The sequence below is a fragment of the Limanda limanda genome, chromosome 11, assembly GCF_963576545.1.
Source record: "Limanda limanda chromosome 11, fLimLim1.1, whole genome shotgun sequence".
In the NCBI taxonomy this organism is placed as follows: Eukaryota; Metazoa; Chordata; class Actinopteri; order Pleuronectiformes; family Pleuronectidae; genus Limanda; species Limanda limanda.
Genome location: NC_083646.1, coordinates 10,807,605 through 10,834,709, shown reverse-complemented (window position 1 = coordinate 10,834,709; position 27,105 = coordinate 10,807,605). Strand labels below are relative to the sequence as shown.

The 27,105-nt window shown below is 43.1% G+C and overlaps 1 protein-coding gene across 1 annotated transcript; it reads left to right on the top strand.

Moving 5' to 3' along the window:
- The first annotated feature begins 717 nt into the window (after positions 1-717).
- clcn1b (chloride channel, voltage-sensitive 1b) lies at positions 718-26,702 on the top strand. Its single transcript, XM_061080713.1, has 23 exons — positions 718-843; positions 10,528-10,762; positions 12,430-12,561; positions 12,642-12,770; positions 12,951-13,084; positions 13,481-13,558; positions 16,313-16,391; positions 17,904-18,029; positions 19,516-19,600; positions 19,928-20,029; positions 20,484-20,568; positions 21,194-21,349; positions 21,470-21,539; positions 21,630-21,740; positions 22,752-22,965; positions 23,058-23,191; positions 23,818-23,993; positions 24,088-24,169; positions 24,267-24,349; positions 24,625-24,669; positions 24,801-24,905; positions 25,861-25,947; positions 26,247-26,702. The coding sequence occupies exons 1-23, from the start codon at positions 793-795 to the stop codon at positions 26,700-26,702; spliced, it is 2,955 nt and encodes a 984-aa protein (XP_060936696.1). The 5' UTR covers positions 718-792.
- Positions 26,703-27,105: the final 403 nt, after the last annotated feature.

Here is a 27,105-nt window from a genome sequence, read left to right as displayed (position 1 = left end):
CCCCCTTCCTGTATCAGCTGGCTTGGACCTGAACCTGCCGGAGAGGTTAAGCAATATGGAGATCACTTTACAGTCCTGAGCATTTTTGCGGCGCGTGTTGGACTGTGGGAGGGCCCATTTCATGCTTTTCCTCCCATAAGGCAGGGCTGCCATAGCATGTGAATGTTATGGGGATTGCCTTGCATCATTGGCTGATTAAGTGTGAGCTGTCATTGGGGTGTCGTGTGCACCTTCCTGCTCACGTTGCAGGGGCAGCCCTATGGGGGGTGCCCCGCCAACCCCCAGCCCACCACCCCTCTGCAAACAAGAACAGTCCATCCGAAAACACACACACACACACTCACACGCACCTAATGGCCGGCTGGCAGGGAGGGTGCTGCTAAGGGCAACAAGTTGTGTGTGTGTGTGTTATTAGGTGTCTGCAGTTCTAATAAAGGAAAGCGCTGCGTCCTTCACTGCCTCACCAGACGGCTTTACTCTGCTTTGTCCGGCGGTCTGATTCCTGCCCGTGGTTCCGTCAGTCCCGCTGTGGAGCTGGATGGCTCGCAGCCTCTGGATCACCTGGAGAAGAGCACGTTTGGGACGGACCTCATTTGGGTTTTTCTCTGTGTTTTGGAGAATGAGTGTGTAGTGAGAGATACGAATCTTAAGGTCTTGGCGTGTGTACTCCACCTGGTCTGAAGTGTGTGCACGGTGTATAAGTGAAAGAGCGTGTGTGTATGGTTTTGCACACGCCATTGGAAATGCTGGGGTGTCCAGCGAGGTTATTTTTGGATCAGTGACAGCGTGTCAATGGCTGCAGATGCGTCGCAAAGGAAGGCTCTGAGATACCAACAGACCCTGGTAGGGCTTCACCGAACCTTCCTCTACCTGTCTGTTTGCTGTCCATGCTTAAAATGTCTCCTCGTTTTATCTCCCTTCACCTGCCTCTCCCTCCTCTCTCCATCTCCCCACCTGTCGTTTAATCTTCTCTAACCATCCTATACTGTTCTGTTTTTACTTTCGCTAATTCTTTCACCCCTTCCTCTCATTACTTTTCCCTCTGTTCCATTTGGTTTCACCTGTTGCATCCGTTCTCATCAACAAGCTGTGTTTTTGTTTCTCTGCTGATTCTCTGCTGCACCCCACAAAGTCACTCTTGTGCCTTCCTGTTGAATCTGTTCTCTTTATCTCGTCCTCCTTCTCTTCTTCCTCATCTTCACCTATTCTCTTTTCTTCTCGAAGCAAGATTTCCGCAGCTTTATGTCATGTTTATTTCTACAGCCCTCAAACACATTAACAGTCTCCGCTGGTTTCACACCTCCCACGTTATGAAATGCTGAGTGAAGCCGATAAATGGAAAGTCATCCCTGCAGTAAACAGGGATTTTATTTTTTATTTTGGCATTGAAACCCTAAGCTATATTTTGATCTCTTGCATTTGACTGTTTTGTTTTGTTGTCGTATTCTCTGGATGTTGCTTCTATACGATGTTCCTGCCGTCTATCTGTACGCCTTCTCAGGCTGCAGCCTTGTAAAGTCATTGCTGTTTTCATGTGTTGGTGGATATAAATACCGATATACAGGAAACCTGAGCAGACAGGTTAGATGTGCCTGTTGAGATGAAGTCATGTCACTATATCCTTCAGTTCATCTGTTCAAATACTCATCCATTCCTCGCAGGAACATCATGACATGCGAGGTGGTGTTTCCCCACCGACTTATTCATTTCTTTAATCCTCTTGTTGTTTAATCACATCCGTCGCTTGCACACGAATGAATCACAGCATCAGATTCTTTTCCTTTTTCTTTTTTTTCAGAGAATGTTTTTCAAGCAACGTGTTTGCATCCGGTTTATTTTTTTGAAAGGTCATTTTCTCTGATTTTGATTATGAATTAGAAGATTCATGACGACAGATACATAAGCAACGGAGGTTAAAGCAGCTGGAGTGTGTGTATGCACAGTGTGTTATGTTAAAGCAGCAATTGACACAGTGAGGAGGAGAAGGAGCGGTGAGAGAGCACCGGCTTCTCTTCTGCTTTCAGACGATTGCAGAAAGCAAAAGCTTGTTTCCTGTCCTGAAGCCTCTTGTGAGCCCAGCGGTCAAATAAATAAAATAAATCTCAACTAATCTCAATATTTACACGCTTAATGTCTCGCTGCGAAGTCGCATGTTTGTCAGTTGTGAAAGCTGTGATGGTGTGGGTGTGTATGTTGTGCATTAGAGCGAAATTAGAACCTTTAAGAGTTTTATGAGTTTATGTGTAGAACTGTTAATAGATCATCTTAATATAATGTATTTATTGATCAGAATCAGGATTTGGAGGTTCATATATTCAGGTTTACGATGTAGTCAACAAGATCTTCACAGATGTAAACTGATGGTGGAAGTAAAAATTAAATGTCTGCTTGTTCCCAATAAAGAGAATTTGATAAAAGGTAAATACGTTTATTAGATGTTTAGAAAACTGTTACATCTGCATATAATAAATGATATTTCACATTTTAGTCAGGACTTGCTCCACACTGAAATATAACCAAACAACAGCAGTTCTAGAAGAAACTGGTAGATATTACAGGAAAGGATAAACATTATTTGTGTAGTCCTTTAATTCCCATTAACAAATGGTTTAATATAATACAGGAATGAACAGTATAATCTGAAGTTTGAATAATATAAATAAATTAAATACGAATTGAATAAATAGGAGTAAAAATGATTTAGTTATATGATACAATTATAATAAACATGATCATGGAAGTTTCCTGTAAATAGTGTAATTTGGTAATAATTACAAGGAAATGAAAGGCATTATATATATATAATATATACATTTATCAATCAAAAATTATTTTGATAAATGCTAAATTGTTTCTTGCATTCAGACAATTTTTTAATGTTCAACAATTTGAACACCTTTAGTTTCCCTATTTTATTACATGTTTTTATTGCACACTTGTTAGACGAGTGAGAGGTGAGACCTCGTAATTACTGACAGAGAAAGGTTGCACAGTGTATAATAATAATGTTGTTGAGGTGTTTAGGAATTCAAAACAGTTTTCCCCATCATAATTACCTGAATTCAGTGGCCACTTTATGAGGTAAATAAATAAATCATATTATTTAAATTGCTGAGAAAAGGACTCATTACCCACAGCCACAGTATTTAACTGAGACGGCTAAAAAAAAACACCTTTCAGCTCATTGGATCCCGACTTCAACCAGACAACTAAACACCCTGTGACCTGCAAATTAATGCTCGCTGGGTTCGTAAAGTTGTGTTAAGTACTTCCAAGTCACGGCGCTGTTGTTGACCCCTGACCTTAACAAGGAGGAAGCTCCCTCTGTGGAGCCGTGTCTCGCTGACGCACGCTGCTCGTGTGTTCAATCTGCAGCCACAGTGTGCGTCGCCGCTCGCCTCCATACACCTGGTTGTGTGCTACAATGTGTGTGGTTAAAAATGAGGTTGTGCGACGAGTCTCAATCGGCGAGAATGTCAACAGCAGTGAAATGGATCTCATAAGTCTCAAATGGTACAGGCCACCGAAAGGGATAATGTTCACCTGCCAAATGTGTCGCAGACGGGAATGACCGGGATGTGGACGATTAAACCATTACATTTCATACGATATCACAGCCGCTCGATGTGTCTGTTCAATTACAGAGGTCGCGGTAATGTAATAATTAAACCGCTCGCCATTACACCAGTAGCTACAGGATGAAGCGCTGTGTTAAGTTTGTAATAGTGTCAATAGCTTGTCATTTTCTTTTGTGTGGAGGTTATTGCCCACCCCCCACCCCCCCCCCCCCCATCTGTCGATACAGCGGGCCTCCTGGGGGAGATGGGACGAGAGATAGACAAACGGCATGAGAGAGGGAGAGGTGCGGAGAAGTGTGTCAGTGAACATTGGGTCACACTGCTGCTAAATTTATCCACGAGTAAGGTTTCACCTCAGGCTGGGGGGGGGGGGGGTGGCGAGAGGGAAAGTTTCAGGGGGAAGAGTGAGGGAGGAACGGGAAAGGTTCAGGCGTAGGTGAGACGGCTCGAAGAAGCAAGTGTGCTTGAACGTCACACACAGTCAAATGTGATATGAAATGTGTCACAGAGCTCGAAGATATGTGGAGAAATAAATATAAAAAATTGAATATGAATCAGGACCTCGTTTCCCACAGGCATCTGAACTCGTGATGGGTTTTTGGGGAAATTAAAAGTGAAGCTCCAAATGACCTGAGAGTGTCGACTTTAAATCTGGATCCTCTGAAAATGAAAATAGCACAAAAATCAAGATGAGCATTTAACAAAATAATCTCATCATCACTGATTTATCAAAAACTGACATGTTCCATGTTATAGTCAAATAATAAAGACACTCAGATTACAAACATCCACCAAAGCCCAACGTCCCCTTAAATTCAGCCGAACTGCACCACAGTGCAAACACACAATATCAGTTCCCTTAACATGTATTTTTTTTTCTCATCAAGATCCATTACTTATTTTTTGAGAAATCAAGGACATTTCTTTTAAATTTTAGAATAAATGTTTATTTATAATTGGGTTACATTTAATCAGGTTTTGAACATTTCTTAGCTTTTAAGGGATGGGGGGGATACTTGTATTCATTGCAAAGAATCTGAAAGCTGTCTCCCTCCATCTGTTTGATAGGCAGAAGTGTATATCCCAGAATGCATCAGGTACAATACCAGGAAATGCCTTCCCTTGCAATACCAGACTATTCAGGGTAAAACACTATGAAACGTATTCACACTAAATATGTCTTCACGGTGCTGAAATGGAAATAGAATCATGTTCTTTTCCCGCTGGGCGGAGAAGCTCCACATCATTCAGGGCTGACGCTGACGTCTCGTGACAAAGTGTCCCGCTCCACTACTGAGAACACACTGACATTAATCACCACAGTCCAACAGACCGAACGCTGCTGTTTTCCACACACATACGCAAACAGCTGCCTGGTGGGGACGAGAACCAGCAGCACTCCAGTCCCCAAATACCCAGAAACCATGTGAGAACTACTGGGTCACAACAGAACCGCAGAGGGTGACCCACTTTACTGAGAGAGAACAGCTTCACCAAAGAATAGAGACCAACGAATGTAGCGTCAGGCAGATATTACCAGCTGACACTGACTTATGCAAAATGAGCAAGACGATCTTCGCCAAGGAGGTGATGTTTTCACCTGTGTTTGTATGTTAGTCAGCAGAGTTACGCAGAAACGAATTGACATACTTCCACGAACATTTTTTTAGTGATTTCTCAGAGAATATTTCATGGATCTTGGTGTAAAAATGTAACAAATCCCAATAAAATCTGGATCTAGTGGCTTTAAATGTGATTCCTTGAGGAGGTATGCATTCATTCCTCTCTAGTTATTATCGCTCTTTCTAATTTGATTCATTCAAGATGATTTATTGTAGCTATAGTTCAAAGTTTATTGTCATCAGACTTTCACTGATATTTTTCACCATTTAGCGTTAAAAGCCTCATATTTGTTGTAAAATAAAATTACCTCACCTACTATTTTTTTCATAACTTTAACTTCAATACTAAATACATTTGAGAATTTACTGCAATTAAAGAAAGTTGAGTACAAAAAATAAACGTTAGACAAAAAAACATGATAATCGATCATACCATCTATGCTGAAGGCATTTAAAGTACAGCTCAGTATTATCCAGCCATCCGACTCTATGATAATATGGTTATGGTCTCCACTTAGTGAGAAGGTATTATTTTCATTCCTTAAGCTTGTGTCCTGGTATCATTATGATCCCGCTGCTGGAATCTGCTGGAGCGGCGTCCTGAATTAAGAGCTGCTGACAATTTATTGTCAGGCCTCAAGTGTCTGTATTAACCTCCACTGCTCTCCCCTGTCTGTGTGTGTGTGTGTGTGTGTTTGAGTGTGTGTGTGTAATTGTGAGACCATACCTGTCAGTCACTGAGGTCTACGCTGTATGCAGGTAGCAGGTAGACTGTGTCTGTCACTCTGGCAAAGAGAAGAAAGAACAGAATTAACAGTGCATCCCCGGTGAGCAGCAGCCTGCAGGCGGAACAACTAACATGATGCGGGAGCGGATCAACACTTTTGAGACGGTTCTGAATATAGATCAGTTTCTGGTAAGGTTGACTCATTTGTATATTGAAATATTCTCCGACTAGAGTTGGAACCGTTTCTGTAAAGACTTATTTGCGGTGAGTGGGAGGAGGTGGCGCCTTTTGTATAGTTTCTTGTTTGTCCGGACTTTAGATTTTAAATTCCATGTCGTTGAGAAGCTGAGTTAAATGCACACCGGGGTCAGGGAGCACACACAGGCCTCCGCGGTGGATTCTTCCTGGATTACACGATGTGCAGTCGGACTGAGGGCTCATGCATAACACATGGAAGTTTACAGTTTGGTTTATTCTTCTCTTGGCTGCGCCGACGTGCTTTATTAGAACATGACAGCTTGAACAGTGTTTGTGCGAGGCATGGTAATGTTGATGTTCTGGTTAATTAGTGTATACATATGGATACGTGTGTGTGTGTGTGTGTGAGGGAGCGGGGGGGGGGAAGGGGGGTTATCTGGTGATCTGTCAGTCAGTGAGTGGGTCAGATTTTATCATTAACCTTGTGCTAAGGGACAGGACTTAATTGTTGTAAGGCCTCAACACACACACAAAGAATCCATTCATACAAACAGTCCTTTTAAAGACAAACACAAACACACTAATGCATGTCAAAGAACACAAACAAATATTTATGAATATTCAGTGCGGACTCCTTCTCATATGAGACGCAGGAATGTGCAATCCTTTTTTTTTAATTAACTCTCAATGTCACAGCGCCCTTGAACGTCTGCATCTATTAGCAGCTCTCACTATGACTGAAGCTCTCTCTTCCCCTCTCTCTTGTTTCTGCAAGCCTGTTACTGTTTTTCTTGCACTTACATATCGTTCCTACCTCTTGATTTTCATGTTATGTGTGTTGTACAATATGTATAACCTTGTTAGAGTCTGCTTGTACAGGAGATTTCAAAGCTCACAACACAGGCTCTGTATCTCTAACAAAGCCGAGAGAGGAATGGTTTTAATATTCTTCCATTCTCTTCATCCCGCGAGGCAGTGAGCACAACAGCGAAAGCAAAGAAACTAATAATGAGGGGTGCCAGTGTCAGAGCTGTACTGCAACGCCCGACTACCTTCATGTGTTTCAGAAAGATTAGAGAGAGAGAGAGAAAAGTGCTGGAAAACAGCAAGAGCCACCAGGGGAGGTCGAGGGAATCTTACTGGGAGTAAATTAGTGTGAGTGGATGCAGCAGGAGAAGGGGGGGGGGGGGGGGTACTGTATGTCCCCGGTGTGGATGACCTGATGTGGGAAGGTCACTGAACAGTTAGAGAGCAAAAACGAAGACACTGTGTGTGTTCAAAGCGTGTGAAAGTTGGGAGAAATGTTGGTTGGTGATGTCATCTCTGGGCCCGTGTGGATCAGGTGGACGCAGCACAAGGTTACGTGCTGACACCAAAGCAAACACAAGGCTGAGGGATGGAGACGTGAACAAAGTCACATGACGTGAACCAATCGCAGCGTTAAGTATCGCTCTCACACTTTGATTCAGCTGCTTCCAGCGGCGGATCTAGGGTCTTTCTAAATAGGGGAGGGGCCATGAATGGGCCACAATTCCAACATTCATGCACAAGTCCTGATTCATTAATGTGCACATTTAGGTCGTTCCTTGTTTACTGTTGAGCATATTTTGAAAATTGTTCCTTGTTCAAGCACATTGTGTTCTTCAAAAAAGTCATATTTATTGTGAGTGGGGTCCCTGCAGCTCCGACTGCTTCACATTTATTACTGTTTAATAATCTCTGAGGACTTTATTAAATCATTTCTCGGGTTGTAGTTTGTATGGTTTGTCTGAGTCACTTCTATTATCAATTAACCAGTCATCTTTTTTATTTTTTTTTATTTAATCAAGCCAATGAAATGTCTTTTTTTCAGAGCCCAGGGTCAAATAAAATTTTCCCATTTATAATTTCATCGTAAATTAACGTTCAAATGATGAGATATGTGCAACTTATGCAATACACCGGTGATCAAGAATAACAGCCACTCTCAGCCACTGGCAGTACAATGAGAGAAAGGAAATTCATTAATACAAAAACTAGTCTGATAAAATATCCTATGAAGAGACGTTTTTGATATGAGATTATTTGACTCTGACCTTGGAGCTGAAACCACAACAGATCTCTCTCTGTGTGGAGGGTGAGCAGGTTTCTCCTGTTGCTGTACCTGGTTTTAATGGCGGCTGGTGGCAGCCCCCTGTTTGATGATGTTGATGGATTAGTGCCCTGGCGTTAATGTGTAGAGCAGTGGTGGAGGTGATGTAGAGGTTGTCTGCACTGGAGGACAGTGGAGACAGAGCAGGGACGTTGCCACATCATGCTGGAGACATCTGATGAGAAACAGGTAAAGACTCGAGGACCAGAGGCTCCATCTGCTCTGAGTTAGTTGTTTTTATTTATGCTGTCATGCTTAATCAAACACTGCAGGCTTTTTGCTTTAATCTTCAGAAGTTACTCTGGTGCATCTGTTTTTAATTTAAATTTTTTATTTTTTTCAGTAGCAGGTTAAATGTTTTTTTTTTGCAGAAAGCTGCAGTGTGACTCTGAAAAGAAATAATTGAAGTGATATGATAATGATAAGAGATTCAAACCTGGACATTTCACATTTTTCAATGAGAAAAAAAGAGGATGCGTTCAATTTTTACAAACAACTCTTGCTCTTGTTCATTTAACAAAACGGGCGGCTGTGACTCGGGACGTAGACCGGGTCGACCACTAATCAGAAGGTCGGTGGTTTGATCCCCGGCAACTCCATTCCGCAAAGTCCATGGGCAAGAGACTGAACCTCTAATTGTCAATGATTGCTGTGCTGACAGCATATGAATGGTATGATGGAAAGAAATGCAGCCGATAGAATCTCCTCTTCGTCATTTTCCTCCGAAGCATACCGCATCATTCAGACAGCAAAACAGATCAATGATTTGTGGAAGTGATATTAATACAGCTTTTCACATGATTCCAAATATTTATAATAAAAGCTCTGAAGAGCTCAGTGTAGCTTCTCACCGGTCCACTGTTGTCTCAGCTTTTGCACCGTAAGTAGTAGAGTAATCGACAAACAGTTGTTGGATTCGTGCTGATAAGCTGTCAAGCGGTGCAGTGCTGTGGTGAATATCAGTTTGTGGTTCGTAGTGTTCAGGTATTTAATAACCTGCAAGATCATTTAGAGGCTTCGAAAGTTGTCAAGAGCCGATAACTGCATGACAACAAATAATATTAATTAAAAACTTCTATATGAGTCACGTTGTCATGTGGCTCTGTGGAGCAACATGGTTCTGTAAGTAAAAAACCCTTTCATTTTTCTCAATAGATATTTTGATTATCAGTCATAATATTTTAACCATACAAGGTAGACTTAACACGAGATACAAGATTGTGAAAGAAGGTTATTTGCTCCTGAAGAAGCCACAGGTCTTTTTGATATATACTCAGCTTTAAGGAAAAGCATGTTTTATTTGCATTGTCAAGGAGAAGTACTACACTACCCACAATCCTCGTAGAGGGACACGTAATTCGAGGAAAATGAAAGGGGAATCAGAGCCGTTCTAAAAGTGGGTGGTCACTGTAATATGTCTATATTAGTGAACAGGTTGTGTACAGCAGTTTTTAAACGTATGTAAACTGATGAAAGTCTCTTCAGAAGAATGATTTAGCCGACTTGTCCTTGTCATGTAGTCGTCCCTAGACAGATTGTTGTTATACACCTAATGTTAGTGAATGTAATTATATGCTTTTAGTCGAGCTTTCAGTCAGTGAGCTGGTTGAGGGCCTTCAAAGTTGGACGTGTCAGCTCTGCTCCTCTGTGTGAACATGAGACAGAAGTGCCTGGCAGCTCTGTGTGATTTAGCATCTCGTCTTTCTGTGAGCTGGGATCCATGTGATCTCCGGGTTTCAGTTGCACATCATAGCTGCACCTGGATCTGCAGTATTTTATATCAGCTGTGGGGTTTTTTGTTTTTTTTACGAGCGCAACGCAAAGCGACCACACTGGATCACAGGGTGTCGGGTTTTCTGGCCATGTGTGTGTGCATGTGGCCACGTGGTTGTAGGTGTAAAGCGCACACAAGAGTCGGAAGGGGAAGATGCGGAATGTCCGCTCTTCCAGGATCTCATCCTCTGGCTCCTGTCCAGCCCCTGCCACCTCTGAGGGGAGGGTATTTTCCGATCTCTTTGCCAGTTTTGTCCGTTTCTATCTGCCAGGGTATTCAGGTTGCAGTGTATCCCTTACACCCATGCCCCCCCAACTTTCTCTCTCTCATTATCTCAAGACTCTGGATCTAGTTTTATCCTCCACCCAGGTCTCGGTTGTCAGAGGTATTTCCCCTTCTCTCTCCCTCCTCTGCTCTCTGCATCCCAACATGTGGTCTCTCGCCTCGTGTGGTTTTCTGTTTCACGGCTCATTGTCGGTGTTTCCCCTCGTTTGCAGCTGTACGGTGAGTACAGGGAGCAGCTGGGGAACTTTGCCAGGCGGGAGGCTGCCCGTTTGCTGACAGAGAGACAATGGAAGAGACAGACGGGGGACGACGCCGCTGCCCCGGGCCGCAGAGGTCACGGCCGGCGGCAGCATCATCATCATCAGCACCATCACCCCGTGGCCCTGGAGTCACATCAGAGCCACGCCTCCTCTACCAAGAAGCCTCGTCCCTACTCCAAATGCCGAGGTGACCAGCAGAGAGTTAAACATTCACATGCTTAACAAAAGGTGTAGTTACAGTTTCCATGGTCATGTTGCAGTTGCTGCTCGCCATGTGGTAACCAGGTAACAGAGGTGGAAATACACGTGGCTTAATCGTCTTTACCTTATGTACAATTTCATCCTTTTATTGGACGACAAACATTTTCCTCATGGTTTCAAATACTGCTGAATTTGTAGAGTGAGATTTTACAAGCAACAAGATGAGCTCATAAAAAGCGACTGCTGCTGTAGTGTGATAAGGCTGCAGCGCACAGGAGGGAGGGAGATTCAGCACCACCTGCAATTGGGTTTTTATTTTGGATTTTAGATATGATGTATAATTTCTTATTTTAACATCTCATATTTTAGTTGTTCAGTTAGCTGTTTTGATATATTTAAAATCATGTTTTTCAAAACAAAGGAGTGGTCACTTTCCCAAAACCATCTCCAACATGCATGAATACAATTATTATGAAAATGCTTAATCGTTTTTTCCTCATTTGAATATACTAAGCCTAAAACACTCTTGAGTCAGCGTATATAATGCTCAGACTTAATTAATGAACTTGACTAAAACCTCTACATTTCCAGGAAAATAAAAAGGACATTGAAAGCAGTCAGTAGTGGAATTTAATGACATAATTTAAGCTATTTTTACTTCACGAAGTACACTTTTATTAACACTATAGTTTTATACTTCTCCTTCACAGGATTATTACGTTCTCTTAACTCTACATAACTACACATGTTAATTTAACAGCCGTGGTTGTGCTGTAGAATAAGACTTAGTATGAATTGCATCATCTTATAAATGATGATGCATTTAACTCCCCACACAACTAGCGCTTACACATTAACTCCCGACTGACCTCGCATCAAAATGCTGCTCACACATTTATGCATCAGTAATGATAGTTTTAAAAAATATAACATAATATATAATGTATAAATATACCACTCGTGCACTTTTGTTTTAGACACTTTACATAACCTTTCCTAATGAAACATGCATGCAAAGTTTTCAGAGCAGTTTTCCATTGCTGCTTTTATACTTCAACAGTGATCACAACTGTGCTAAAAATAATTTACATTTATCATCTACATTAATAAATCAATAATTTAACGCTATGAAAAACATTTACTCATCACCAGGGGTTCTACTCAGCAGGGCTTTGTCAAGTGCAAGAAAATTACTGAAATGACATTGCTTCAGTCACTTTGCTGTTTAAAGAGGCTTTTTGTAAATCTTAGCTTAAAAAAGAAAACATGTTACAAACTAGGGGCTTAAACACAAGCTCTCCAAGAACAGTCAGGACTTTAACCTGTGTATATTTACAAGCTGGGAATCATACGGATTTAAACACTTACCTGTGATATTTTTTGTTTCCTCATTTTCTAAAATTCTATTGTACGTACTTACACAAATTTCCGGAGAATAAATATACACCATTTCCTAAATGTCCATTCACATTCACCTCACTATGCAGTGACTTTATAGGCACTTCTGGGATGAGCCACAGCATCATCACTACATCCATAATCACCCTGAATGATTCCCTCTCAGGCATAGTTACAATAAATAACTGTCAGTAATTAAATCAAGTGATAAATGTCTTCAGGGTGAAAATATTAATTTTTGTCTCACTGTCCCAGATTGTTTGTCCCGTGTGCAGCGGTACATCGTGACCAAGATGGGGGAGGACTGGATTTTCCTGGTTCTTCTGGGACTGACTATGGCTCTGGTCAGCTGGAGCATGGACTACACCAGCGCCAAGAGCCTGCAAGGTATCACAGGCCAAGGTCATGGGGATTTACTGCTGTCAATTTCTCTTTTTTATTTCTGTCGTTTGATTTCTCTCTTTCAGCCTATAAATGGGTGCATGGGGAGCTTAAGGGCAACGTGGCGCTCCAGTACCTGGCCTGGGTTACGTATCCCATGATCCTTGTCATGTTCGCCTCGCTCTTCTGTCACCTGGTTTCCCCACAGGCCATCGGTAAGCTCTCCATCACCTGTCAGCCTCTCTTATCCTCTCCATCCACTGGCTCTTTTTCTTACCTCCTATTGTCCAAGTTTCCTGTAGTGGCTGCATTTTGACCTTTCCCCCAGCTCCTCTACAGCAGTCTATATCTTTGCACTCGTACTGTGATTAACCTTAACTCTTTTTACCCTTCAGGTTCAGGTATCCCAGAGCTGAAAACCATTCTTAGAGGTGTAGTCCTGAAGGAGTATCTGACTCTGAAAGCCTTCGTAGCCAAAGTCGTGGGCCTGACTGCCGGCCTGGGCAGTGGAATGCCAGTGGGCAAAGAGGTAAACAAACCCACCTTCACACATTTCTCATATCTTATCACAATCCAGTATCACCATCCTCATCATATCCCTATTCCCCTATCCTTTTCTTTTTCCCATCACTCCTTCTCTCCTTCCTCCGAGCTTGGAGAATGATAAATTATCTCCTGTCATTTCTCCCCCACGCCCTCCTTTCTCCCTCCTCTCACGGGACTGATGCAAATTATTCGAGTTCTCAGTAAAGCAGTCCATTCATTTTCCCTGTTTCAGAAGCAGGGCAACTGTCACATCCCACGTTTGCAGTATAATTGATCTGTTCTGATACAACACGTTCCGCTTTGGACTCTCTGCTTTACAGACAATAGTCAGTGTCTGTGTCGATAACATCAAATGTCAAACATCTCCCGTCTCCTCCAGGGTCCATTTGTGCACATCGCCAGTATCTGTGCCGCAGTGCTGAGCAGATTCATGTCCATCTTTTCTGGAATCTATGAGGTAAGCCGAGGCACTGAGCAAAGCAGACTACAGTTCCCATGAGCCTCACTCTTCACAGTTAATGCACTGATGAATGCCGAATGCAGTTTCCCCATCAAAACTTCAGGGTTCCCACAGGCTCAGAAAAGATTTGAGTCAAATCAATTTTGAAATGTGATGTTTGTTATGCAGTGGTACAGATGCAGGTCGTCCTCCACTTTGGTCCAGACTCAGATACATCCGCAACCCGTAGATGGGATTCCATGAAATATTGTACACTGTCAATATTTATGCCTCCAAAATCATGTACTTTGATTATCTTCTGACTTTTCTTTAAATGGAACGGTGACACCTACATTTGTGGCTTTGAACAAAATATCTTAGGGCGTTTTCAAACCTTCCTTGTTGATTAAGTCCTTCAGACTTTTCAGATTAGTCAGAACCAAACTAAAAGGTGTGAAAGGTGCCTCAGACAACATGTGGACCAAAGGAAAGAAATCTTGACGACCAAAAGATGTTGAGGTTAAAGTTGAGACAGCATTAAACAATAAAAGAATAAAAAGATTCAGGATTGTTTGCATTCTTTACCTATGGTCACACTAGAGTCGAGTGCTGCGTCAGGAGTTGGTGATGCTGGTTTTAAAATCATATTTATATTACAGTCTCAATGAAATAGAATAGATTAACTGGTTCAGTCCATTTCATTCCATTTAAATGGAATCACGCCCATTTACAAACCAGTAGAAGTAGATGCAGTCCACTTAGGTAATGACGACAGGCCGTGTGCATGTCATATAAAAGCCTTTTGTCTGCTCCCTATAATGTGAAACTCAAACAAACCAGATTAAATGCGAACAATGTAACAAAGACATTATAAACCTTGGACTTTCAGCTGTTAAAATACCGTAGTAACTTCTGGATGTGTTGCCATGTACAACCATTCATGTCCCCTCAGTTTATATTGTATAAACCTGGATGATCCCCTGACTTTTCATTTATCTCCCTCATCAGGTCAATCTTTGCAGACGCTAGACTCTTGTAATGAAAATGACTGGATGTCCTTGACAATGTCCTCGATCCTCGTCTTTCAGTTCTATCAACACTTTCCACTTGAAAAGGTCTTAACTCCTACGAGGCCCCTTCTGGGTTGGAGTTCTCCAAATGCGCCAATCTTGAGTCGTTGAGATTCATTGAAAGGTCCTTGAATTTGAAATTGATGAGAAAGTGGGAACCCTGTCGGTGCCTGTTGTCCCCCCCCCCAGTATCTCATTTGTCTTTGTTTTGGCTCCCCCCCTCACACCTCGTCTGTGTTTGTGTCTCACTGTATTAATAGTGTGATGGTTATGTCTGGCATGTGTATTAACAGTGACCTCCCATATCCATGTCTCCCTCTTTCCCCACTCTCTCTGTCTCCACGTCCCTTTTAACTTTCTCATTCATCCCCGCTCGTCTGTGACCCTACACGCTCCTCCCTCTCTCTCTCTCTCTCTCTCTCTCTCTCTCTCTCTCTCTCTCTCTCTCTCTCTCTCTCTCTCTCTCTCTCCCTCTCCCCTTCCTCCTCCCCGCCCGTTTCCACCCACGACCCTTAACCCCAGAATGGCACCCATAACCAGGACCTGTTGGTGTGTGCGTCTGCCGTGGGAGTGGCCACCTGTTTCGCTGCCCCCGTGGGAGGCAAGTCCCGCCTCCATCGACTTGCTCGGCCGCAGGTCTCTGGTCAGCTTTGTCCTCCTAAAATAACACATCAGCAACACAAACGTGGAGATTAAATCTGACCTCAGACCAGTGGCCTGCATTACGAGTGATGAGTAACACTGAATAACACTTTAAACGTGCCGACTGACCCGCTGGTGCCGCAGCCTTGGATTATAAGGTTCTGTTGACTTTAAGGGAACAGTTTGATATTTCCTGAAATACACTTTTACCTCTTTGTTATCAAAATTTGCAGGTATATGCAGGATTTTAAACAGCATCTCTCAGTAATCTCTAACAGAGCCAGGCAACTTTGCCACTTGTCTTCCTTATTCTTTCCCCCCCCATTTCACGCTTCAACTGTCCAGTCCATCAAGGCCAAGTGCCCAATAATATCTTTAAAAAAAAAAAGACAACCAAGGGCACCCGGACAGGGCATAGCTCCACCAATGCTAACACCCTATCTCGTTAAGGTGAAGAAAGTGAACAATTAAATTGTCCCAGACGGACAAATGGTAATAACCTCCTTGATGGGGGTAATTGTATGTTAGACTGATTATAAAAGGTTCTCTCTCAATAAACTTGATTTAAAAAAGTCACACGGAACGTTATATTTCAAGGTCATGAATAATGAATGCTGATTTTTCTGTGTGCTACCTTTAACTTTTGTTCTGGGATGCCGTCTCTAAGGATTGCTTTGTTTCCTGATTGCTGACTGCCTCCTCTGTGCGCTAACTCTCATCGCCCTGTGCTTCCTCTGCTTTACATTCTCTAAGTGTGATTTCCAACCTTCATTATGACTTAATTTTTTACCACACTCCAGTGAGCATTATTTATTCACTTTATTCCATTTTGCCTCCCTTCTGTCAATTCTCCCCCTGTGGTTCCACGTCCTGTCCTCTCCACCTTGATCTTTTATTCTCTCATTCTCAAACTCTCCTGTCTTCCTGTCTGTACTCTTGCTCCTTCATCACCATCATTTCCCCCCCCCCCTTCATGATCTCACACCTTTCATCCCTCGTTCTCTCTCACCCCTTCACTTCCCCCTGTTTTCCCTTCCCTCTCTGTTTTCTGTGTCAGTAGAACCCTTATGGTTACACAGATATACTGACTGTTGGCTGTGCCGTGGGGGTGGGATGCTGTTTCGGCACTCCACTAGGAGGTACTGTACATCTGCACACGGCCTCTTACAATCACAGCTGCTGCACTAAACACTTCCCTGTTCTGGATCAATCCTGTTCTGTAGCGTCACAAATATAACACATCACAAACCATCAAGCCCCTTTGACTGGAAATTCTCAGGCAGATTATTTTTTCCTGTTTCTAAAAAGTTATTAAACCAAAACGTATCAATTTGATTACTCTTTGATTATTGCTTATTTAGTCAAGAAAAAACAAAGAGACGTTTCCCATATTTTATTAAATTGAAAAAATGTAGAATATAATGTTATCAACAACGACCAAGTCCCAAAGTTGAATCCTTAGCCAGATCCTTAGTCCTGTTTAATTCATCATTGAGCAAATATATTTTTGTGTATTTAAGTTTTGATTTAATCCAGACTTTATGACCTTGTAATTTAAGTGATACAAAACAATTATTTTTTTGAGTGGTTTGTTTCTTTTTACGTTTGGTTAATGAATATTTATTTTTAAAAATACTGCAGAATAAAATCCAAATTGCTCAATCTAGGTTATTTAAAATAGTCAACTTTGGTCTTAGTCCTGAAAGTAAAAATTTTTTACTAGTATGAAAAGATTTCCACAGTTCCCTGGTTACATGCTTGTTTTGTTTACACACACAACAGGACCTCAGTTAATTACAGTGGAGCTCATTCAACACAGTTCTTCATCCATTTTTGAAGTTGGCTTATGACATGTTGCTCGTCCTCGAATGCTTTTTGCGAGTGACTACACACTTGGCAGCTGATGCCAACATTTTTCAACAAGTTGATCAGTTTTCAAGCAAAATTGCCAATTCTCTAGCTTCAGCTTTTCAGTTTTGGACTGTTGCCATACAGAACACACAATGTGAATAGGTCACCTTGAACGGTTTTGATAATTGTTTGACTATTTTCTGATATTCAAGAGATTAGTATAATATTACAATCAAATAATTTGAGTTGCAATATCAACAATCATGCCAAAGTACACAAAAACACCTCTAAATCCACTGACTGAGGGCAAGTTAAAAACAGTAAAAACCACATTTTCGATCAGATAAAAGAGGGCGACTACAAGGACACACTGTCTGTTTTTCATCCTTGTTCTGTTCGGCTGTTTATCTTGTTCACAATAATGATTCTGAGGCTCTGATGTTTATTTTATTTCTTCAAATCCTGATTATACCCTTGTGTGTCTGTGTGTGTGTCTGTGTGTGTGTGTGTGTGTGTGTGTGTGTGTGTTTGTGTGTGTGTTCACTCCCTGCGATTCCCCTGTTGTGTATAATTACACCCTCAGCTTCTAGTGTTTTTGGTCTCATTCTGCTTATTTAACTCATTTCTGTCGTTCCCCCTCTCCCCCCCTCCCTTTGCTATTTCTGTCTCTCCTCCTCCTCTTCTCCTTCCTCTCACTATCCATCCTCATTTCGCCTCTCCTCTCTAATCCCTCCTCTCCCTCTGTCCTTCCTCCCCTCTCCCCCCCCCTCTCTCTCTCTCTCTCTCTCTCCCACCACCAGGGGTGTTGTTCAGTATTGAGGTCACGTCTACCTACTTTGCGGTGAGGAATTACTGGCGGGGATATTTTGCCGCCACATTCAGCGCCTTCATATTCAGGGTGCTCTCTGTTTGGAACAAGGATGCCGGTGAGAAGAGGAGCAGATGCACATTCAACGCACAAACACACACACAAGCCGTGAAATTCTGCTGCGCTGGCGTGTTATGGGAAGCAGCTGGATATGCTTCTTAGGATAAAATGTTTTAAGTCATCGCCTACAGAATGTGTGAGACGCAGCAGCCCCATAGTAAAGACACTTGTAGCTTTTGATCCCTGCATATCCCTGTCTATTCTTCAGGTCACAATCATCGACTTCTCACAGTTTATGTTAATATCTGACCTTTTATATATATGTGCAGGACACAATTCACAAAAGGGCATTACATTACATTACCTGTCTTATTTTAACAGATTCGCTTGTCCATTTTCCCTCAAGACAGAAAGTCGTGAAATCTACGTCTTCTCGACAGTCACACATCAAATTGTTATGTTAAATATTTCCAATTCTGAAACTTCCAGCTCATTTCATGCTTTATTTTTAAACAAATCCACAGGTGCTCTCTTTTTTTAACCAGCTATTCCAACCCATAGACTGTATATAAAGATGGCAACGCGACAGCTCCCCTGGTGGCTGGCTGTAGTATAGGTCTGCCTCCTCCGTGTTAATGGATTGCCAATGGAGCAAACTGAAAAGTCAAAATACTCGTCAAATACATTTTTCTCAAATATGCTTTCTGTCAGTTTGGGTAGTCCTATCACACTGATGTGTGTTCATGTGTTTTTCCAGTAAGTTTGGTTTTAATTAGTTATATGATGCAATAAAAATGGGGTGAAACATCAGGATTGACAGATTACACTGACACGCGATTGATCGAGTGTTTGTATTGCAGAGATCTCACTACCGCGGCTCCATCCCCTGATCACTACAGAGTCTGGCTTATAATATAAAAGATTGCGACATTGGTATCCAGAATATTTTATAAACCACATATGAATATCACCAGTTCCCCTTTAGTCTCTTTGTTTTGGTTTTTCAGTTCAGATCTTCACTGTTTGTTTTCTCACTGCTCTCGTTATGTTGCTTTCAGGCACAACTGGGAGCTGGGGTTTTTTAACAGCAAAGCTAATGAACCCACTGTACCTGCTCAGCAGCACACAGCACACTGCACACAGACACAGACACAGACAAAGGATTCAACGAGCTGGTGAACACAGAGCAGCATCGAAACTTACATTCATCAGGACGACATGAACAAAACTCCAAATGAGTTTACAGCCTGTTTCACTGTTAATGCAGGTTTAAAATCCCACTGAACATGTTTTAATAATATTGTTATTTTATTATTTTGACTTCTTGCAGTGGGTGTTGTTTTTTGTATTATTCATGAAATATATTTCCAGCCTTTTCCCGGACTTTTATGTCCTTTGTTTAATTTCAAACGATGCAAATAATAAACATTCAAGCACAGGTGTCTGAGTTCAGACATCTAGAGAATTTTAAGAGTGTTTGAAATCGCATATTTGTTTTGAGGTTAAAGGATTATTTGTAACATCTATTTTTCTGTCTCTCTCAGTCACAATCACAGCTCTCTTCAAAACCAACTTCAGGATGGATTTTCCCTTTGACCTGCAAGAGCTGCCTGCATTTGCAATAATAGGGTGAGGACACGTGTGTGTGGGTGTTTGTATGCATGTGCAGGGATTCAAGTGTTTTTCATCATATTTACATATCGAGGGAGGTTATGTTTTCCCCTGTGTCTGATTGTGGTTCAGATGCAGAATAACATCCAGAACCAACTATGTGTTTATGATAAATACATCTTTAGATTATCAAACCATTTTCTTTTTGTGCAGGATTTCTCGGTCTTGACAGTTCTGAGTGCCACTCTATTTTTTTTGGTCTAGCTATAGTTCTATCTATTGAATGTAAAGTTATTCTAACTGTTCTTGTGCACAATGATTGAACAAACTGTTTCCTTGTGTCAGGATCTGTTGTGGCTTCTTGGGGGCGTTCTTTGTCTACCTGAACAGACAGGTGGTTCTCTTCATGCGGAGGCCGACTGCTCTCGTACGCTTCCTTACCAAACAGTGAGACCCCCAAACCACACAGACACACACAAACACACAAACACAAACACAAACACACACAGCTGCTGTGGATTAGTGCGGCACTGGCCTCTTAAACCTCTGGCAGCAGATGCATTCAAACCCAGTTCATCTTAATGTATCTCGGCTCCACTCTCCAAACTCATCAGTCTCACAACACCGGGCCGGGCAGCAGCGGAGCCTTAACAACCTTTCAGCCAGTTATTCACTCAATGGAGAGATTCACTTATCCTCCGAGACTCAACAGTCAGGGAACATTAGTCTCCACCATTAGACAGAGACGAGCAGCGGCACCGGGAGAGCCCGAACAATCAGGGCTGGTCCACACACTTGCACGTTCATTACTGTTATGCATCCTTTTCTTAGTCATGCTGCAGGTTTCTGCCAATGTGCTGTGCGTCCTTGTAAATGTGTGTGTGTGTGTGTGTGCGCCCAGTCGATTGATCTATCCAGGTGCAGTGACCCTGATCATCGCTACCTTGACGTTTCCTCCGGGATTTGGACAATTCATGGCTGGAGAGGTTAGACAGAATAAATCTCATGCTCCCTGACTTGTTTCTGGCGTGTGTTCATTAATATTGATGTTCAGCGGAATCTATTGTGTTTCAACATGATATATGCTATAAAGGCTCGATATTTTATTAGCACCTTAAAGGGAAACTCCACCACTTTTACACATCAAAGTCTGTTTACAAGTCTTGGGGAGTATTGTATGATATCATATGTGAAAAAGTTGAATATTAAGCTTCTTGGGGCACGAGCCAATCCCAGCTGACGTTGGGAGGGACTCAGGAGGCCTCTCTTCTATGCCTGTATATATATATATATATATGTTTTGTTATTTAATTTCCATTGTGCAACTATTTATGTGTTTGATAGTGTATCTGGAGATATTTTGATATATTCGTTTTGTCAGAGCATTTAACATATAAAGAGTTTTGCTCCTTTGACAGATAACACAGTGTTTCCTTCTTTCAATCCAGTGAAGTTTTGAGATCTTTAATCCAGTGCGCAGATACTTTACCCCTTGAATCTGTGATCCTAATCTAACAATAGGAGCTTTTGTGCACACAGCTGCAGGGGTCTTTTGGGAGGAATCAAGTGAAAAACAAATATTTCCCTATGTCTCTCTGCTCCTTCTGGCAGCTGATGCCCAGAGAGTGCATCAACTCCCTGTTTGATAATTTCACCTGGACCAAAATCGCAGGATCTCCTGCTCCGCCTGGCCTAGGACGCTCCTCTGTGTGGCTGCATCCTCGAGTCAGCGTCTTTGTCATCCTCCTCCTCTTCTTCGTCATGAAGGTATCTTCCCCGCTCCCTCTTGCATGTGCACTGTAAAGTTTGCCTTTAAATACATGTGACAGCATGAGAAACCTGGGGGACTGGTCTGGATCCCACCTTGATCCTGTTTTTGTGTTGCAGTTCTGGATGTCAGCACTTTCCACCACCATGCCCATCCCCTCGGGCGCCTTTATGCCAGTGTTCATATTAGGTAAGAGGATTTTGTAATGCGAGTGTAGTATCTCCTGCTGAGCTTCAGTTCAATTTGTCTTTAACGGAACGTCTTATCTCTCTCCTCAAGGAGCTGCTTTCGGTCGCCTCGTAGGAGAGATCATGGCCACTCTATTCCCAAATGGAATCCTGTTTGATGGGATAGTCTACCGCATCCTACCGGGAGGTTACGCCGTCATTGGTCAGTCTGCTCTCCTTAGTGGCGGCCTCCGGGTCCCCAGAGCCCTGAAGACTTATTGTAAAGCTGCAGTTTGGACGAGAATTAAACATTTTTCGAATGGGTGACTCTGAAAGTGTTTAATCTCCTGAAGATTTAAATATGGCAGCCGTCTTCAGTATTCTGCTCCGAGCTGTCTGCCCTGGCATTTAAACCTTATATCCACACGCAAATATGCTGACATAGCCTTTTCTACATATAAGCTGTGTTTTGACTGCAGGATCTTTCTCTGGGAACATTTGTAGGAGCTCCATGTGTTTCCACCACAGGGACCAGGGTTTAAATTAAGGGACATTTATACACCCCCAGTAAAGGCCATGCTTTACCCCCACCTTTGGGGTGGGGCTTGCGGCTCTAAACTTACCTGATTGGTTGAGTTCTGCAGCCACCAATTTTTAAAGCCTATCGTCTTTATCTTTTGTTCTTCAACAACTTCCTCATAGAGTCGTAGTAGAACGCACACAACAGAGGGACCCTCCTGAGTATTTTATCGGAGCAGGATATTGGGAGTGAATTGGAAACGGTCCGTAATGATAAAGTTTATTTAAAAATAGGAGTAGAACAGCTTGTTGTAGCTGTCAGTTTTTCATACGTCAGCAGGCTGATTTGCCTAATCACCTCTAATCTTAAATCTGTGCTGTAAATGCAAGGGAACATTTGCCTGTGGGAATCTTTTAGATCCTTTAAAAAGTATATTTTTAAACACGGCTGTTTTTAGCTTTATTTATTTGAATCTGGTCAAGGTTCCAGTCACTCACAACCTCCACATGAGATCAATTATTGGTTTTATGTGATACGTGCATGTTTTTTTCAATGCTTAACCCTATGATTTCTAATTCCCAACACTGGTAACACTTATAATTAAAAAGGTCAAAACCCATGTCGGTTCATTAAGAAGAATCATTGATAATAAAACAAGTAATTTATAATAACACAGGGTAATCATACCAAACACTTCCCACTGCTTCCCACCAGGAGCGGCTGCAATGACGGGAGCCGTCACACACACAGTTTCCACGGCAGTAATCTGCTTCGAGCTGACTGGTCAAATCTCCCACATCTTACCGATGATGGTGGCGGTCATCCTCGCGAACATGGTGGCCCAGGGTCTGCAGCCGTCCCTCTATGACTCCATCATCCAGGTGAAGAAGCTGCCCTACCTGCCTGAGCTGGCCCTCGGGCACATCAGGTAAAGGTTACAGCCATCATTGTGTTCATGCTCTCGACACAGGTGAGACGTCCGTTAAAGACAAATGATAACGACTGTCTCTGCCTCCACAGCAAGTATAACATCTTTGTGGAAGACATCATGGTGCGCAGAGTGAAGTTCTTGTCTTCTCAATCCACCTACCGAGAATTGAACAATCTGCTGGAGTCCTCGAGCCTGAAAACCATTCCACTGGTCGACTCTAGAGGTAGAACAACCCACCTGATTCTATGTTATAAATGCTAAGTGTTAAAGGTATAAACCTTTGTGAAAGATCAGTCCTTCGTGTTTCTTTCCTCCATAAATTTGAACCCAATTCACCTTGGGTCGTTTATTTAAAAAAAAACATTTTACATGGTGGTAAGTATAGTTATTTGCTTTCTTGCAGAGGGTTTCATGGAGGGATTGATACCACTCTCTCGTTTGTTTATTATGATGCTGCAGCTTGAGGGTGTTTAGTTTAGATTAGCATTAAGATGTGGGGAAACAGGAACCCTGGCTCTATTCAAAGTTAAAAATAAGACTCTCCAGCATCTGCAAGGCTCAGTAACATATTAGAGACTCCATGAAGTCGCTGCTTGAGGCCAAGAAATAGTCCACCACCCTCACAAAACCACAACGAGGGGCTCATGGGCAGATTTGTTACCACTGAACACAGCCAGGCGAGCAGTTTCTCTGTCTCTGGTATTTATCCAAAGCTGAGCTAACCACCTGCTGGCGTTATAGCTTCACATTTAACAGAGAATAACATTAATTTTCTTATCTAACCAGAGAAGGCACATTGGTTAACTTCTGCAAATGTCTTGGCTATTCCTCTCACACTTCCCTCTGCAGAATCCATGATTCTCCTGGGCTCCATCGAGAGAACAGAGCTCCAGGCCGTCTTCGACTGGTGGCTCTCACCAGACAGGCGAATGTTCGAAAGGGGGGAGATTTCACCGGGCTCCAAAGTAAACTGGGAGTCCTTCACCTTCGTCGATGAGGAGGGCGGAGAGGAGGCCGCGGACAAGGTGTTTAAAAACAAACAATAAATAGCTTCACAGATTGTGAGAGGGACGTTTCTTGGTTTCCAAAAAATTCATTATACAGCTCATGTGCCTTCAGACTGCTTCAGCTCAGGAGGAATGCAACGGGCCCATCCCGTTCCCCAAACCTCAGCAGGCCTCCGCCGACGACTCAGGCTCAGGTAACACATCACTACCACCGCACATAAAGACAAGTTCACCCATCAAATGTCACTTGCTCTCTCCACTTACACGTGTGCTGTCATACCATGTCCTCAGACAAGCGCAAGCTGCCATCTGTCAGTCGGGCCCTACAGAGACTCTTCTCCACCACGTCTTCGTCAGTCCAGGCGGAAACTCAGGTACGCCGCTAACATCAACCTCGCACACTCAACACTTTCACCCCCCGAACGCTGGATGGAGCAGAGCGTCTGTGATCTGCTGTAGAGCCGGCAGTGACGGCTCAGACAAGGACATCGGTCCATGTGCAGCCTGAGAAGCATCACATGCATGACAAACATAGAAGAGTTGACGTGTTCTGCAGAGCGATAAAACCACCAGGGGGTATCTTATCATCGTCTGTGTGGCTGTTTAAACTGACTGACTGTCCATCCGTCCTCCCCTTCTCTTTCCTCAGGACACCACGACCCCCACACTGACTGACACCATGTCAGAAGAGGAGGTACTGTACTCTAATGATACCGCATCTACACAGCCGACAAGACCGAGACGATCAAACCGATCCAGATCGATAAGTCACCACTCTGTACACTCCCTGACTCTTTCTCACTTTCTTGTGATTGGCTGAGGCAGATCAAAGCCTGGGAAGAGACTGAGTTGGACAAACCAATCGATATGGAGCAGATACGTATAGACCCCTCCCCGTTTCAGCTGGTGGAGAGAACATCTCTGCACAAGGTGAATGAAAACAGCAGCACCTGAGTGACGTCATCACACGCAAAGAACATGCACAGACAAAGATTATTCAGAAATACACTTTCATATTTACAAAATGCTACATTTTGGGAAGTACGCTATGTTTATATTGTAGTATATTTTGCGATCCCTTTAACATAGATAGAAACCAGAATCACATGCTATGTTTATATACTTCAGCTTTTAACCTGGTTCCGGGGTAAAAAAAAAAAGAAAAAATCAGTCCTCTAATTCATTCAAATGGAGCCAGTGTGCTGCCAAGACTGGGAGATGCCAAAGCAGAGGGCTGAAGCTAAAGCATGCAGGGTCATCTGGCAAACAAAGATGCAAATGGACTTAGTGAGCTGAACAGACGGTCAAATTCAATGCTCCAGCTGAGTAAACGAACAACAGAGACAATATCAAAAGCTGAAAAGATCATTGGAGAAGCTGAACAGAACACTACTGATAGAGACTGGATGAAAACAAAGGTGATTTCACAAACTGAATCCTGCACAGGGAGGGCGGTGACTGTAGTTGTAACATCACAAAGAATCCTGGCGGCTCATTTTAAGGCACAGTTTCTGAGTGAGAACATTTCTCTGTGTATTGAACACTTTGGCACTTGCACATTATTTATATAAAATCAATATACCTGCTTTGTAACAGAGAAATGTCATTGAAGTTTCATTTTCTACAATATTGAACCTATAAACTCATGTGGTTTGTTGTGTGGAACAGTAAATCCTTTAAGTGCTTTTTTCTTGCTGTTGTCTTCATAAGGCTTTGAATCTTAAATGTGAAGCTATGACTCAAGCTGCGTAGCCTAGCAATATATTTCTTCTTTTCCTTCCAGAGAAATCGTTTATGGGGAACGGTGCAGCCATGCTTGTCACTTGTCACTGTGCAATACATTTAACACTGACTGGATTATGTCCCCCTCTCTGTCACTACTCAGACCCACACTCTCTTCTCTCTGCTGGGTCTCAGTCACGCCTATGTCACCAGTATTGGAAAGCTGGTGGGTGTCGTGGCACTGAAAGAGGTAAATGTTTACTATGTTTTCGCTTTATCTGCATGTTTTGTGTCATCTCCCCTGGTGCGATCCCCCAGCATGCATCATGGCAGCGAGCCGTGGTGATGGTACGTCGTGGGCCCGTTGCTGTGTCACAGGCTGCATCCTGCTTTCTGCTCTGATTCATGCGCTTATTCCGTTCGCCGCCCTCACAACTCAGCTCCCTCCATGTTCACTTTACTAATCCCACATTGTTGCTTTAGTGCGTTTCATTGCTTCGTGGTTTTTGGCCTCTGTCGACATTTCACCCACTTCCTGTCCTCTAACAGTTACAGAAGGCGATAGAGGGCTCGACTCGTAGTGGGGTGAGGCTTCGTCCCCCTTTCGCGAGCTTCAGAGACGCCAGCAGGAAGTCCAAGCAGCACCAGCCTACCTCGTCCACCCCTTCCTCCCCCACTCGAGAAAGAGAAGTGTGGGGGGAGGCGAGCAGACATGAGGGGGAGCTGGTGAGGAAGGAGTCCAAAGAGGACTTCCGAGGGAAAGCATCATCCTCCAGAGGAGCTGCTGGGAGTGAGGACGCCCCCTCCTCCCCCGGCAGCACGGGGAGCACCAGGGGGGGCTTCACAGCCACAGGTGGAGGTGATGACACTCCCCAGGATCCGGCGTCCCCCTCTGTCTCCTCAGCTTCACCTCCTGCCTCCCCTGCGTCACCCACCAGCCCTGTCTTCACCCTGTCCTCCCTGCAGGAGGAGAGAGACAGCGAGGATTCAGATGAACCCATATGAGAGGACTGGATTTAAGAGAAAAGACTTCAACTTTCTACTGATTTTACTCCTTCTCCCCAGAGACAGAGCTGTCGTCTGGGTGGAGGAGTCGGGCCGACCTGCAGCCCTCATCGACAGTCAGCTGTTAGCGAGCAGGACGAACAGGTGCACACAAAGCTCCTGAAACTTGTAGTACGGGATATTTTTTCTACTCTTTCAATAATCTCATTTTTTCACTCTCAGGTGTCTTCCTGTGTCTTTTGAACTGCAGCTGGACAAACTGTCCAGTCCTACATATCAATTCATGTTAAATGTCCATCCATATCTTGGACGTGTTGAATGTAACTGTGCGTCACATGTGCCCATGTCTGGTCATTTCATTAACTACCTTTGAGAAACAATCAACTGACAGCAATGAATTGTA

What these genes read in the sequence shown, in the direction of transcription:
- clcn1b (XM_061080713.1), top strand. Translation starts at nt 793, where the DNA reads ATGGCTGCAGATGCGTCGCAAAGGAAGGCTCTGAGATACCAACAGACC. An exon ending in TGAGATACCAACAGACCCTG is followed by an intron (nt 844 to 10,527) that starts GTAGGGCTTCAC and finishes CCTCGTTTGCAG; the next exon opens with CTGTACGGTGAGTACAGGGA. An exon ending in CTGGCCCTCGGGCACATCAG is followed by an intron (nt 22,966 to 23,057) that starts GTAAAGGTTACA and finishes CTGCCTCCACAG; the next exon opens with CAAGTATAACATCTTTGTGG.